Raw genomic sequence first — 14237 nt, forward strand, 5'->3', positions numbered from 1 at the left:
TGCGCTATATCAAATGCAAGAATAATTATTATTATTGGCTTGAATGACAAGTCCATTGCCCAATCAGAAGTGAGGATGCCCCGAAGAATTTTACTTAGCCGCCCCCCTCCCTAGGAATATTTTGACAAGCTGCCTATGCTGACTACCAGGCCATTAAGTCATTGTCAACATCACTTAGTTTTGCACAATCAGCCATTTGAACACAAAATGTTGGCCAGCTTGTGGGAAACATATGGGCCAGTTGCACACACACACTGTGCACAGTTTAATCGCATTAAACTGGAGCTGAGCGAGGCACTTACACGTATGTGTGAATATTGACAGGAAAGATCAAAGTCATCTGATTTCCTCATTCTGCACAGTTAGACAAGGCTAAGTCTTAACAGTTCTCCTTTATTAAAATTAATATAGTACAGTTCCTTTGACTGTCGTCTTACCTTTGACTTTTTGCTGGGAGTGTAAGCTTTGGAGTTACTGAAGATAAGGCGCACATCTTTACACAACTCTAATGGAGTCTCATAGTTTCCAGCTTCCAGTGTCTCTTGCACTGTTCCAAAATCCATTGGTGTGTCGATAATATCTCTATAGTCCTTCAGAAAACAATTTAAAAGCAGGATGGTCATGTTGAGGACTACAGGGTGAGCGAATACATATTTTATATTAAAGTAATGTAGTGCAAGAGGAATTTGTATATTGTATAAATGGGAAAACCGTTATAACAGCGTTAGTAGCTAGATTTACATACCGGATACTCAAACAAATCAACCGGCCGACGAAAGGGTTCAGAATCTTCACACTGAAAGATCAGATTCAACAAATTCTTGCAGCACGCCTTCCAGCTATTAATATCATACGACTGATCCCGATTACGTTGGGTCCTCCTAGGCTGGTGCTCCTGCAAATCCGCACAATAGCGAAATTAATGCTTTTGCAAACAATATATTAAATTATGCTGGATGCATTTTATCTGTTCCAGGGAATGATTTACTCTACAATCGTCTGTCCACCTCTCTTCCCGGAATCCACCAGGTCCTCATGTAATACTAGCTCCTAACAGCGTGACTGAAAGCAGAGATTTACCACATAGGTAACTGATTGCAAGCTTTAACATTCATCTCAACTATTGTGCTTCCTGAGTTACTCTATTTCATCTCAACACCCTGTGCTTCCTGAGTTACTCTACATCAAATCAACAGGTTGCAGAATCTCACAGTACATCAGGCTTCTTGCTCTGACAACGTTCGTTCCAGGGTGTAAAATAATTTGCTCAGGTGATTGCAAGTCTTGCACTCAATTTATTATTTCTAATAAAGACTTCATTGGAAAACAAAGTCCAAAAGATTGAAAAATAGCAAATTCAACTTAAATCTTTAAAATGAAAGGTCAAACTAGAGACTGCTGACTGTGGAAAAAGTATTTTACATTGATCATAAAGGAATAAATGAGCCATTTTGAGGGATGCAGGCTAGTCAGCGATGGTCAGCATGGCTTTAGAAGCAGAAGACCTTGCTTAATAGATGGATTAGATTTATTTGCAGACATTCTGCCCTTATGGATTAGGGGTATTTTTATTTACCCAGGTTTTAGAAAGGTATTTGTCTCTGTACCGCATAATAGTCTATGTAAGATCCAGATGCACGATGTGTATAGAAATCTATACAATTGGATCAGTTAATTGCTATGCTAAAACCCTTTTATAAGATACCCCTACCTTTATAAAATGGGTTTCTTTATGAGGCAGATGCCCCATAAACCCACCTAATAACAGCGCACAGGATCACCAGCACCATTTCTTGCACATGCAACACGAAACCCCAATCAATGGAATATGGAGAATTTGGTTTATATGGGATGGAAAGGTGGCAGATGCAGTTTAATACAAAAAATTAGGTAGAAGAAGTTAACAAAAAATAGTGCTGGATGAAAATGTACTTAAGGTTTCAAAAACAGCAAATTATTCATCATCGAATGATTCATCTGAGCCATCATCTCATTATGGATATGATTTTGTGATAGCCCTGAAATTTTCAGTGACTTGGTGAAATTACTATTTCGCTCAAAAGACTTCATGAAATCACTGAAGTTAGGAGTCAGGGATTTGGTGAAATGACTAGTGATCATTTCATCATAATGATAACCTTGGCTTGACACTTGTTAGCACTATCGACATAAATAACACAGCAAGAAAATCACTATTTTATTCACCATAAAACTTCATATGACATTTCATTGACTGGTGAAGAATTTCACTCAAAAAATGTATTTATTGAAGAGAAGCGTTGGATTTGTCATGTCTATGTAAACAATTTAAATTGGTTCTATAAAGAATAGCATATTAGAGTCAAATGTTCATTTGATAGCACCACTGAGGTTTCCATGACACTGAGAGTTACATTTTAGCTTTGCTTTGAAGCATTTATGGTCTGACATTTCTTCTGACAGTTGCAGTTGCACTTCATAAAGCCTTGTTCACCACAAGCAGACTGTGCAATGACAGCATCATGGAGTGACACTGACTTCTCCTGGTTGTGCAGGTCTCTGTTAACAATCGTGTTGGGCAGAAGTCAAATTGGTTCCAGGAATAGTGACCCCTCAGGGTGCTGACCTTCACCGCTATCTTGTACTGGTCAGTGTCTAAATTTCTATTAATGCTAAGGATGTTCCTGGGATCCCCTCAACCCCTGTCCACTGCTGGGATTGGGACAGCCACATTGTCTCCAGGTGTAGCAGCTTGGAGATTAACCAACTCCGCTTTACCATCCTCTCTGCCTGGGATGCTTGTGCCATATGTGCAGCAGCTCTTTGCTATCTGAGCTGAGTCATGCAATCTTCCAGGGCCTGTGAAACAGGAGTCTGTACGGAAGGATCACTGGAAATCTCTAACGTCAAGGACATGGTGACTACAGGGCTGAGCTGCGGTGGATTTGTGGCACTGCAGACTGGAGAGACAGATGCATGGTAGTAGGCTGTTGTCAGCTGGTACTTTTGGAACATTACCAGCAAAAACAGCCAGGAGATCAACCTCACTTTCCAGTGTAGAAATCACCTTTGTTGGAAGTGTTGAAGATGTTAGGCCAACACAAGCCTCATTGCCAAACATGGCAGCATAAGGGGAGCAATTTATTTCTGAATGGTAAGCAGAGTTCTTTTGAAACAGCACAAATTTAATGCCGACTCTCCAATCCTGTGTGTTGTTGTCTGATAGCCAGGCTACCAACATTTGTGGAGTCCTGTAGCTCAGTGGTCAGAGCACTCGCTTTGCAAGTGAGAGACCTGAGTTCAATTCCAGGCAGGGCGAAACCTTGGGCAAATTTCCTTACTCCACACGCCTAATAATAATCCCTCCAAAAAAACAATAAATTGGCCATTTTCAATCCACGACTGTTTGTGGGACATTGCTGTGCACAATTGGCTGCCGCCTTCGCCCACAAATATACAGTCAATTCACTTTACAGTATGTTCTGTGAAGCGCTTTGGGAAGTCCTCCCGACGTGAAAAGCGCTATATCAAATGCAAGGATTATTATTATTATTATATCCTTGATGTCACCATTGGCTCGTTCAATAGAACTATGACTTTGTGGGTGCGAAATTTGCCGTGAACTAGCTCAGCGATGATTTGGATTTCTTTAGCTCAGTGATGATTTCAGCTATAAATTGAGAACCATTGTCACTTTGGAGAAATGGCAAGTGCACCAAGGAGAGGAAGAGTAAGTAGCTGAAAGGCTACTTTTGCAGCATGCTTGGATGTCAGTGGCCTCATTACACTGAACTTGGTGAGATGATCCTGGTACACCATAATCCACTGGAAGTTTGAATGTGACATAGACTGCATATCAATGAGATCAACTTGACCCCTGGACGTAAATTCTTTAGTGAGAATGGGACAACAACCTGCACTTATATAGCACCCTCCATGCAGGGTAGCATCTCAGAGCGTTTAACAGTGGCAGGGAGGTGGCCATAAGCACTGTCGAAGAGGAAAGTTTTCAGGCGGGACTTGAAAGAGGCGAGAAAGGGGGAAAGGTGGAGGGATTGAGGAAGAGTGTTCCAGAGTTTTGGGGCATAGCGGCTGAAAGCGCAACCTCCAATGGTGGAGCAGAGGGTGCGAGGGATGAGCAGGAGGCCGGTGCTGGACACATACACATGGACACGCACACACCTCAACCCCCTTTGTCATAGGCTTCTTCCTATTCTTCTTCTGGCATTCCTCACAGAACGACTTGAACAGCTCCAGCACTTTGGTCGTGACGTTGGCATATTTGAGTTGTAGCTCTTTAATCATGTGATCACACCCTCCCCCATGGCCATTTGGAATATCTCTGGTTTCACAATTTTACTGAAAATTTCGGGGATTTTGCAAAATCCCTGGTTTCACAACTTTACTGTAACATATACACATTGTGTTGCACAAGATCAGACACAAGTTACCTTCTTATTCCTGGTGGAGGTCCCTGGAACATCAGCGTCATCGGCCTCATCATCCTTAAAATGAGAAAAGTTCTGAATACCTCAGAAGATCACAACACAAACGTTGCACATAGAAATGTCAAACATGATTATGGTAATGTGGAAGATTACTTTAAAATGTTCATCTCACAGGTTTATTTATGGTTTCACGATGGTGCTAGAGCTGGTGAATGAAAAACCTGAATTAAAACACTCACTATCGCCACATAATGAGCAATTATTGCCACATACTTATTAGTGAATAAATGATTGGGCCTTCAGCCTCATTACAACAGGAAACTAAAGGGTTTAATAGCTGGACTTTCAGATCTAGCTGTCTCAAATAATGAGCTTAAATTGAATTGTAGGGCCATTAGAAACCTTTACACTTCACAAAGATCTTGTACAATTGCTCGCAAAACACCCATTTCTTCTTCATCTAAGAGTTGCTGTGAAAATACAATACTGATCACAAAATTTGTTTTATATTTAAAAAGAGTCAATTTTTCTTCCCAACCCCTTAAAAAAATGTTATTCTTTTCCCCTAAATTTATTTTTACCTCATCTTCCTCATCCGACATCATCTTCTTTTTCAGGTTATTGTAGAATGGAATGATATCAGCACAGCTGTGGTCTCTACAACGACAACAAATTGCATTTATATAGCACCTTTCACATTGGCAGGAAGTCTCAAGGTGCTTGATAATCGAGGGTTTGCATGCAAGCTGGGGATTGGATTAAGGAAGGGTGCGGTAGGGACTTTGGGATGGAGTTCCAGAGAGTGGGAGCAGAGAGCCTGAAATCCTGACTGCCAAGGGGGTGTGAAGCAGGCCAGTGCCTGCTGAGCAGAGGGATCAGGCAGGCTGGCATGGTTTAAGAAGGTCAAAGGGGTAGGGTGAGGCAAGAATGTGGAGAGTTTTAAAAGTGAGGACAAGAAACTTGAACTCAATCTTCTGAGAGATGGGAGCCATTGGAGCTGGGAGAGAATGGGGAAGACAGGCCATGAGGCCTCTACCACAACAAATACAAATAATCAACTCTCTGGATACATATGAAGGCTGTTTATTGTTGATACGATTACTGACAGCTGCCAATGACATGGTTTGTTGCTGCATAAACACTGTCGAGCTCCAGTGCCATTGTTAGCAATTTCCATTTTAAAGGTCAGAAAAAAAGATCAGTGATCCAGTTGTTTCACATAAAGGATGTTTCACCTCGATGATTCAAAACAATTCAGTCATACAAACAGACACATTCACAGCAAGTTAATCAGTGGACTGAAACAGAAAGAGACACTTCAATCTTTCAAGTTCACTTCCAAAATATTACTTTTTTTTCCAGATGCTGTTTGATCTGCTGCACTTTTGAAGCATCTGCTATTTTGATTTCAGATCTCTTCCTCGTGCGGTCTAACGTCTGGCCTTTCTGATCAAGTTTATGGAAAGTTAAACGTTTTAGTTTCTACAGTGCTCCTTACAGAATAAAAATATCAAGATCATCTAGACCAGAATGATAAAACAACTGCACTGCTTGCTCATCAGAGTGGAGCACTGGAACATTTGGCAGTATTTGTCCAGCTGAGACCACACTACCCATCCAGATTTTAGCTTGTAGAGTTGGTGCTCTGTAGTTTTAACGACCCAATATCAGAGATTACGATAGGGTTTTTAAAAATGCCTACACTATACTAAAAATGCATACATTCTAAATGATCATGCATAAAACAGACCAATCAACAGTCATGTTTCATTTTGGTTCAATGCTCAAGATCTGTAAATCAAGTTATCTTCCTACATCTTTTCCTGACTGTCTGGCCAGCTAGATGCCCCTCAGTCTCGTCCTCCTTGGGGGGCGAGTGGCCTTCGGGGAGGTCCCATGCCAGGCCATGGTGGCAGTCAGGGCCTCTACAGATCATCATGAAGCTGACAAGAGTGGCAGTGCAGCTAGATGAGGAGAACAGGCAGCACCTCAACTGACAAGTCTTGGATTGTACACCTCACACAGTATGCCAATATTTGCGTATAGGCAGATTTGTTTGGCATAATACACACGCACAATTTTGCAGTAACCTGATCTCTGAATCTAATAAATGGGAACATTCCATGTAGTTCAGCTGGTTTAGCATCTTGACTTGGGATCAGCCCATCACCCTTTTGAGGGTTTATAATACTCCCAAGTATCTCTAATTAGTCAGACAGGCAGGTTAACCACCAACAATGCCATGAATCACTGTGAACATGCCTCTTCAGAGCCAGTTGAATTGTTCTTACATTCCTACCGATTCCTATCTCAAGGCTGATCCCAAATGCAACTCAAGTGCTAAACCAACTGAGCTATCATTTTCCACAAAGAAGCCGAAGGACTACAGTTTAAGGAAATACAATTCAACAATGTAAAATAAAACATGTAAACATTTCAATTAGAATTCTGGACTTACTTTATGAACTGAAGGAGAACATTATTGACAAATTTGGCAGATTTAACAATGGGGCTACCAGGTTCATTGAAGGTCCTTGCATTGTGTTCAATGTATCGAACTTCCCACATCAGGGATGACAAGCGCCTGAAAAATAGCAGCGTCACTTTCCAGTAACATGGTTTCTTAGTTTAAGATGCAAATTTGAACTTATTATGCAATTATGCCACACCCTACACACCAGATAGGCACCAGTGTTGAGAATGACAAGTGACGGTATCAGATTTTAACCTCATTCAAGAATTAACATTCCGTTTACTACTACATGTAGCACCTTTGGCGTTGTGCTATTGTAATGGAGAAATCCCATTATAGGCTGACATCGTCAATAAGAATGTCACTGCGCTCAATGCTGACTGGAATTTCAGACCATCTGTCCTTAATTTGGCTTTGATCATCAATGTCACTCAACAGAAACAACCCCAAGATGGCTATTATGGAAGTGCAAAATGTTGTACAGTAGAGAAGATTGCTTTTCTGAGGTTCGGGCAGAACAGATGTCTGAAATTACTGAGCGTTCTATTCCCCAGCAATGGGCATGCCTCACATTGATGAGACATTTTTAATAATAAGAGAAAAACTGGAAGGCCAGCTTTACAAGAAAAGCTGGAACACCACTAACTTAAGGAACACAACATTTATAAATAATTAAGTCAGTGATTACATTTTCATTAGACATTATCCTTTCAATTAGGAATTCCAACACTAAATATAAATGGATTGCCACTGATAACATTCCACCAGTGCTATAGTTTGACATCTTTCATTCACAACTTGCTGAAAACATTCAGCGGACCGACACTCTCACTAATTCATAAGCTAAATCCAATAGTAAGCAAATGTTATTACAATACGAGTGATCCACCATACGCTGAACACTAAAGCTAGCAGTCTGTCCATTATTATCTTTATATTGGGAAAGATCACTATTTCAAGAATCAGTGTCTAATAGATCCACAATACACTCACTTGAAAAATGTTCCAGTTCAGTTCCAATGCTTTAATACTAGCGATTACTGAAAGGAGACGTACTGCCGAGTCAGATAACGTTAACATATCCTCAATTTCTACCTCCTTCTCCCGTCCAAGAGGATATGTTTTTTCCCCTGCTACTGAAATGACCATCTTTCTGTTCTGCCCAGCTCTTCCACTGACAACTCTTAAAACGCCTGCATTTTGCCCAATCGTGGGAAGTGGATGCCTGTAGTAACATGAGACTGGAATTTCTAATGGGAGACATTGTGACTAAAGAGTCCACTGCCCCTCTACTGACGATACTGGCCACTTTCACCACATTCTTGGCCCTAATTAAGACAAAGTGCAAACTCACCTGTAAAATCTATTTTCTAGCCTCTCTTTAATTGTGCTGAGGTCAGTGGGATAGGCCACTACTGTACAATACAAAGGATAAGCTTGAAGGTCCACCGGTGCCACAAAGGGGGCAGCAATGTCTGAAAGGAGATCAGAAAGGTTTAAAAACATTTGTAATGTTCATCCCTCACCCCTACACCACCCCTCCCCCATGCTTGGGCCCCAACACCTGACTGTTCAACGCTTTAGGACGTCCTCTCGACATGAAAGGAGCTCTACAAATGTAATTTTGTTGTTGTTGTACTGCACAAAGTAACTGCAGCAAAACCCTAACAGCACATATATTAAATCAGATCACTGATCACTCATTGTAACAACGCAAGATATTCTTTAGAACATTAAAAACAATTGAAACTAAACAGAATACAGTTACAACAAGGTTTTAATGAGACGATAAGAGAAATATTGCAATTCACTTAACAATGCTGTGTTCAAAACACAGTTACGTCTATATACCAAACCTGGTGAGTTTACATCAATTCTTTCAGTCAGATACAGGAGTAACTGAAGACCTGGCACTTACTTCAGTGAAGGGACAACCCCTCCCCACCCATCAATCCCCCTTTTGGTAGAAAGGCAAGAAAGCGTATCAACCACGCTTTCGGCCATCTTTCCCCCCTGACTCGCCTCCCCCAGGTTGGGTGCAACCTTGCACTGTCCATCTTATTGAGACGTCCTCATGATGTTAAAAGGGCTATAAAAATGTAAAATTATAATGTATTGAATTTAAAATCATTTGGGGATTTTTATTACCAAGAGTCAGAAGTGTACTGACTCCACTGAGGATTCGTTCACATTCCTCCTCCCTCTTCCTGCAGCTCCACTCTCCTTCTGGAGGTTTGTACAGCTGCACTTTATGCTCAGCAGCAGTCAGGGGAACACTTGATCCAGGCTCGGTTGGAAAAACAGCTGAAATACAATCATCGCAGTTAACCCAAGGAAAGACTCAGAATTAACCAAGATATTCCAGATCTACAGTGAGATATATGTGCACAGCTAGTTTGAATTCTGAAAGATCCACTGGCTTCACACAGACAACCCTACAAAAGAATAGTCAATAAAACTATCATCCGATCTCAACATAGTCACGACTGTCAATAACCCAGAGAAATTGTTTATAGAATTAAATCGATTATTGTAACAGATGGGGCTCTGCTCCTCAATATTCACACCTACAAGTGCAAGGCAATCATCCAATGGTACATTACAAAATCATTAATAATATCGTTAAATAATGCATTTAACAGTCATTTTTAGGACAGTGGTTCAATCCACTTGAAGTTATGCTCAATTGCAATATTTTTAGCATTTTGTAGTTATTTGAACAGCATACAATCGACAGGCATGCAGCATTTACTTACATGTAAACGCATTATTTAACTATGTGTGTGTTACATTAAGTGGGAAGGAATAGAGTTCCAGACCTTTAGCAAATTGATGTCATATTTTACTCCAAAACAACGGAAATGTGCTGCAAACCAAGTGTGCAGTAGAAATGATAGTAAATATCAAAATGCTTGAGAACTCCTCAAAACTATTCCATTAACTTTAAAGGAATTGAGATATATCCCAAAGTGACCCAAGATAATCCCAGTTGGTAGAGATTCGGTCTGGTTCAGTGGTAGCACTTTTGCCTCCGAGTCAGAAGGCTGTGGATTCAAGCCCCACATCAGGTGCTTTGAGTTCACACATGAGCCTGGCATTCCAACGCAATGTTGGGGGAGCGCCGCATGATTGGAGGTGCTACCGTTCGAATGCAACAATAAACCGAGATCCCACCTGCCTATTCATGGTAAAGATCCCCGGAACTTTCGTTGTGTGTCCTGGTCAACAATGCCCCAAATAAAATTTTTCATTTACTTTGTGGCCATTGGTGGGACATTGCTGTACACAATTTGGCTGCTGCATTTACCAGCCAAATACAGTCACTACATTTGACAGTAAATTCTACAAAGTGTTTTCAGACATCAACAACGTGATAAACTGCTATATCGAATGGATTATTTTTATTAAGATGGCACACAACTCTATTCAAATAGGAAATCTCAGTTCTCCCACTGCCTGTTACAAGACCGACAGATCGTAAATCCTAATTTATTTTGGTCACTTTTTTTTAAAAACATTTTGGAACATTTAATAAATCACCCACCTTGGTATTACCAGAAAAAAAGCTTGTTTTCCTATGGTAGTGTTATAATAATAGAGAGCTGTGTTAAATTGAATTCGCAACGGTCTTAACAGATTCAAGTCTTGTTCAAACCCTCAAAAAATAACAAATTATTGTGAAAACATATGTTCTTGTTCCACTGTCAATGGAACCAGTCCTTTGCACTGCTAACGTACAATCTCCTCCATCGAACAGATTGCAAAGTGCAATGAAGCATTTGTGCTAGCAATTCACATGATGCATCAGCATGTTAGAGAACATCACCAAAACCCAATGGAGATTGCTCTCCACAAATAAGAGCTACAGCTCAAATACAGCACAGTGAAATGATTACTTCTGTTCATTTTCCTTTTTAGATTTATGGCCCTTTCTTTCTTTCCTCAGGTTTGTCACTGCCATAAATGAGCCACGGTCTGCTGCTCCCATCATAAATAGCAGGCGTTTTAACAATGTGGGAGCAAAATACATCTTTTAACACAATATGCTAATTCATAGCTAATTAATTTACATGCATTTGTTTTCTATTTCTCACACCTTAAAATTATATTTTGCTATTTTATTAAGTGCGGCTTCCTCAGAAGGATGAGCACAAGGCCAATGACTTTACCACAGCTGCTCTATGGCCGAGGTGACGCACAGCTGAAGCAAAACCACTACCTCACAGGCAGCCTGACTGGAGCTGTATAATACACAGCACAGTACTGCAACTGCTTTCTTAATTGTTTATGTATTATAACACATGTTTGTATTAAGATTAATTAAGTCACAATACCACAGTGCTGCAAAACCCGATAGTAAAGAAATTCAAATTTCACCGTAAATATCTGAATACAAAAGTAATAAAATTGAAATAAATGTGTAATTTTGTAAATATCTCTACTGTGCAAAACATTACACTACTTAATTTTTCAGGCACAATTGTTGCTGCAAATGTCATACTATGTGCTTGGGCTAAAGATGTCCTTGCAAATGGTCACTGAAAATGGACTTAATGAAGAAGCAGGGAGAGAATACATTTTATGACTTTAAACCCTGCAGAAATATTCTCTATATGTGTTACTTCTATTACATGGAAACACCAAATTAATATATAGACTGGATTAGAAGTTGTGAGTAAGTCTTATATAAAGTCTTTTGTACATGTTAAGATATGTCAAGTACATACCATTATTGGGTATCACCTCCATGTCCCAAGGACTCATTTTCTCAGTATCTCCATTGTCCCATCTGGAAGCAACAAGGTAGAAACACATAAGTCTCATTTAGAATAATTTAATGATGATTTTGAAATACTCAATCAACCATGAATGTTAGTTGAAGTATAATTTCCACCTGTTAATATGGATATTAAAGATCCCAAAGCACTATTCAAAAAGAGAAGAGAGTTTATTTCCAGTGTTCTGATTATCAATCCTGCAAAAACTAAATTGGATCATTCATTTGATGGTTGTTTGTGGGACACTGCTGTCTGCACCACTGGCTGCCCTGTTAGTCCACAAATAAAAAACCATCACACTTCGCAGTGGAGCTCCACACACTGCATTGTATTTTAGAATCACCCACAATTAGTTTTCAGCATTTCTGCCCCCAATCTCTGGAACTCCTGGAGGCCACTTAATTCGCCTCTTCACTCGCCTCCTTCAAGGTCCGCCTAAAGACATATCTCTTTGATCATGCTTTCGGTCATATTATTCCCGCTGCGCACCTCTAGCTCAGGTACAAACCTTAAAGACTATCCATTAGAAGGCCCCTCATTCCACTTGATCTCATCCTTCCTGAATATCTACCCCTACCGACTTCCCATTAAAGAATCAAGTTTTTTTTTGAAAAATGAGTGAAGTATGTTGACAACCAGTTTCAGATATGGGAGCTCCAAGCCCCACACCAGTAATGAAACTAACCTTTACTCTGCATATTCTGAAATCAAAGGCATGCATTGAGAGTTTGATTGATTGATGCAGTGAGAAATGCAATCACACAAACTGGAGACTCCAGGTTCAGGTCCCAACCCACACAATGCTCTGAGCCAATGGGTTTAGGCTGTTTTTCTGGCGAGGCTCTGGTGTAAGTTGTGTTAGTCTAGCTCAGTTGGTAGCACTCTCATTTCTGAATTACATGCCTGTAGGCCCCTAATCAGGACTTGGAATTTATTTTCAATCTAATCTGACACTCCAATACACTGCTGGAGACGTTGCATTGTTGCAGGTGCCGATGGCATGACCTGAAAAGAGAAAGGACCTTCTCCCAGTATGCTGGTATTACAGATTATAATTAGCCAGCATGAAGTGACGATCACAAAGTGGGTTGCCGGCTAAATCACACAATCCAACCAGTTGAAAGGAGACATGGCGGAGATATTGTCCAAGTGCATATTTGCTGTACTTGTTAAATCGACTGCGCTTATTGGTGCATTTTTTTTAAAAAGTTAATCTTCTTCCCAGAGAATCGAATTCAAGATCCTCACCCTCACCTACAAGGCCATTCACGGCCTTGCTCCCTCCTACCTCTCCGACCTACTATCCCCCTACCTACCTGCCCGTACCCTCCTTTCCTCTGGCTCCGGTCTGCTCCACATCCCCTGCCCCAACCGCCCTACCATCGGTGGCCGGGCCTTCAGCCTCTCAGCCCCTAGGCTCTGGAACTCTACCCCCCAGTGCCTTCGCCGCCTCCTCCCTTTCCTCCTTCAAGGCCGGTCTCAAGACCTTTCTCTTTGACCCTTCGCTCCCTCCCTTCCCTCCCCTCACCCTGACCATTTCCCTCTTGCTCGGGTCCTGACCCAACTGTACAGCGCCTTACGACGTCCTCCCGACGTGAAAGGCGCTCAATAAATGGAATCTTGTTGTTGTTGTTGTAAACCCTTCATGAAAAATTTTAAATTCAATGGTGATCTTACCTGACATTGTAGCACTGAAACATGCTATCAGGATAGTCCTGCTGTAAAGGCTCCTGGCTTTCAATTGTCCCAAACCACCAGGCATCATCAATCACTGACCGGAATCGATCACCTATACAGCAACAAGAATAAAAAGAAAAACTACGGTAATATTTGAGATTTTTGGGGGCATAAGGGAAACTATTTAAATATATATATATTTTAAAATGCATTGTATTAAGCATCTCATAATTAAAGAGGTGTGGCCAGAAATTTATCCATACAACAGCAAGAATGAACAAAAAACTACAGTAATATTCAGCTGAAATAAAAATTCTCTGCAAACTGATCACTATGTATCTACAATGCAACATTATTTGCATTATATTCAAGTAATATCCCATGTGTACAAAGCAATGGATCTTTCATGAAGAGAAATCTTTCAATGAACTCAGCTCATCCTATTTTCACACCCCAATAAAATTTGAATGATAATTTTGAAAGATTAGTTTTCAGCCTGGGTCTTCAAAAATTCCACTACAGCATATAACTAATTTCAAGGAACAACAACTTGGACATTCATGTAGGATAATGCCTTCAAGTGCTTTAAAGGGATAGTGTGGAAATCCAAGCAAACAGGGAGAAAGGGGGTAAGAGGGAGGGGATGGACTAGTAGGTAGGTTATTAGAATGGTTTTCAATATGGGAAGAGAAGATGCGAGGGGGAGCGGTTTTGGTGGTGTTGGGGGGAGCCTAAAAGAGGGACATAATAACAATAATAATCCTTGCATTTGATATAGCGCTTTTCATGTCGGGAGGACGTCCCAAAGCGCTTCACAGAACACACTGTAAAGTGAATTGACTGTATATTTGTGGGCGAACGCGGCAGCCAATTGTGCACAGC

General features: G+C 40.7%; 1 protein-coding gene across 3 annotated transcripts in view; it reads right to left on the minus strand.

Moving 5' to 3' along the window:
- The window catches only part of LOC103188424 (pleckstrin homology domain interacting protein), a 110244-nt gene that overhangs the window by 13284 nt on the left and 82723 nt on the right, over positions 1–14237 (minus strand). For all 3 annotated transcript variants that reach the window (XM_042333009.1, XM_042333008.1, XM_042333007.1), the window contains exons 28-36: positions 13356–13467; positions 11628–11689; positions 9049–9204; positions 8255–8375; positions 6886–7011; positions 5009–5084; positions 4431–4484; positions 746–895; positions 438–590 (exon numbers count right to left, since the gene is read on the minus strand). In XM_042333009.1, the coding sequence (XP_042188943.1) occupies positions 438–590; positions 746–895; positions 4431–4484; positions 5009–5084; positions 6886–7011; positions 8255–8375; positions 9049–9204; positions 11628–11689; positions 13356–13467 (1010 nt within the window). The remainder of the gene's footprint in view (positions 1–437; positions 591–745; positions 896–4430; positions 4485–5008; positions 5085–6885; positions 7012–8254; positions 8376–9048; positions 9205–11627; positions 11690–13355; positions 13468–14237) is intronic.

The sequence above is a fragment of the Callorhinchus milii genome, unplaced genomic scaffold (genome assembly GCF_018977255.1).
Source record: "Callorhinchus milii isolate IMCB2004 unplaced genomic scaffold, IMCB_Cmil_1.0 Scaffold3, whole genome shotgun sequence".
In the NCBI taxonomy this organism is placed as follows: domain Eukaryota; kingdom Metazoa; phylum Chordata; class Chondrichthyes; order Chimaeriformes; family Callorhinchidae; genus Callorhinchus; species Callorhinchus milii.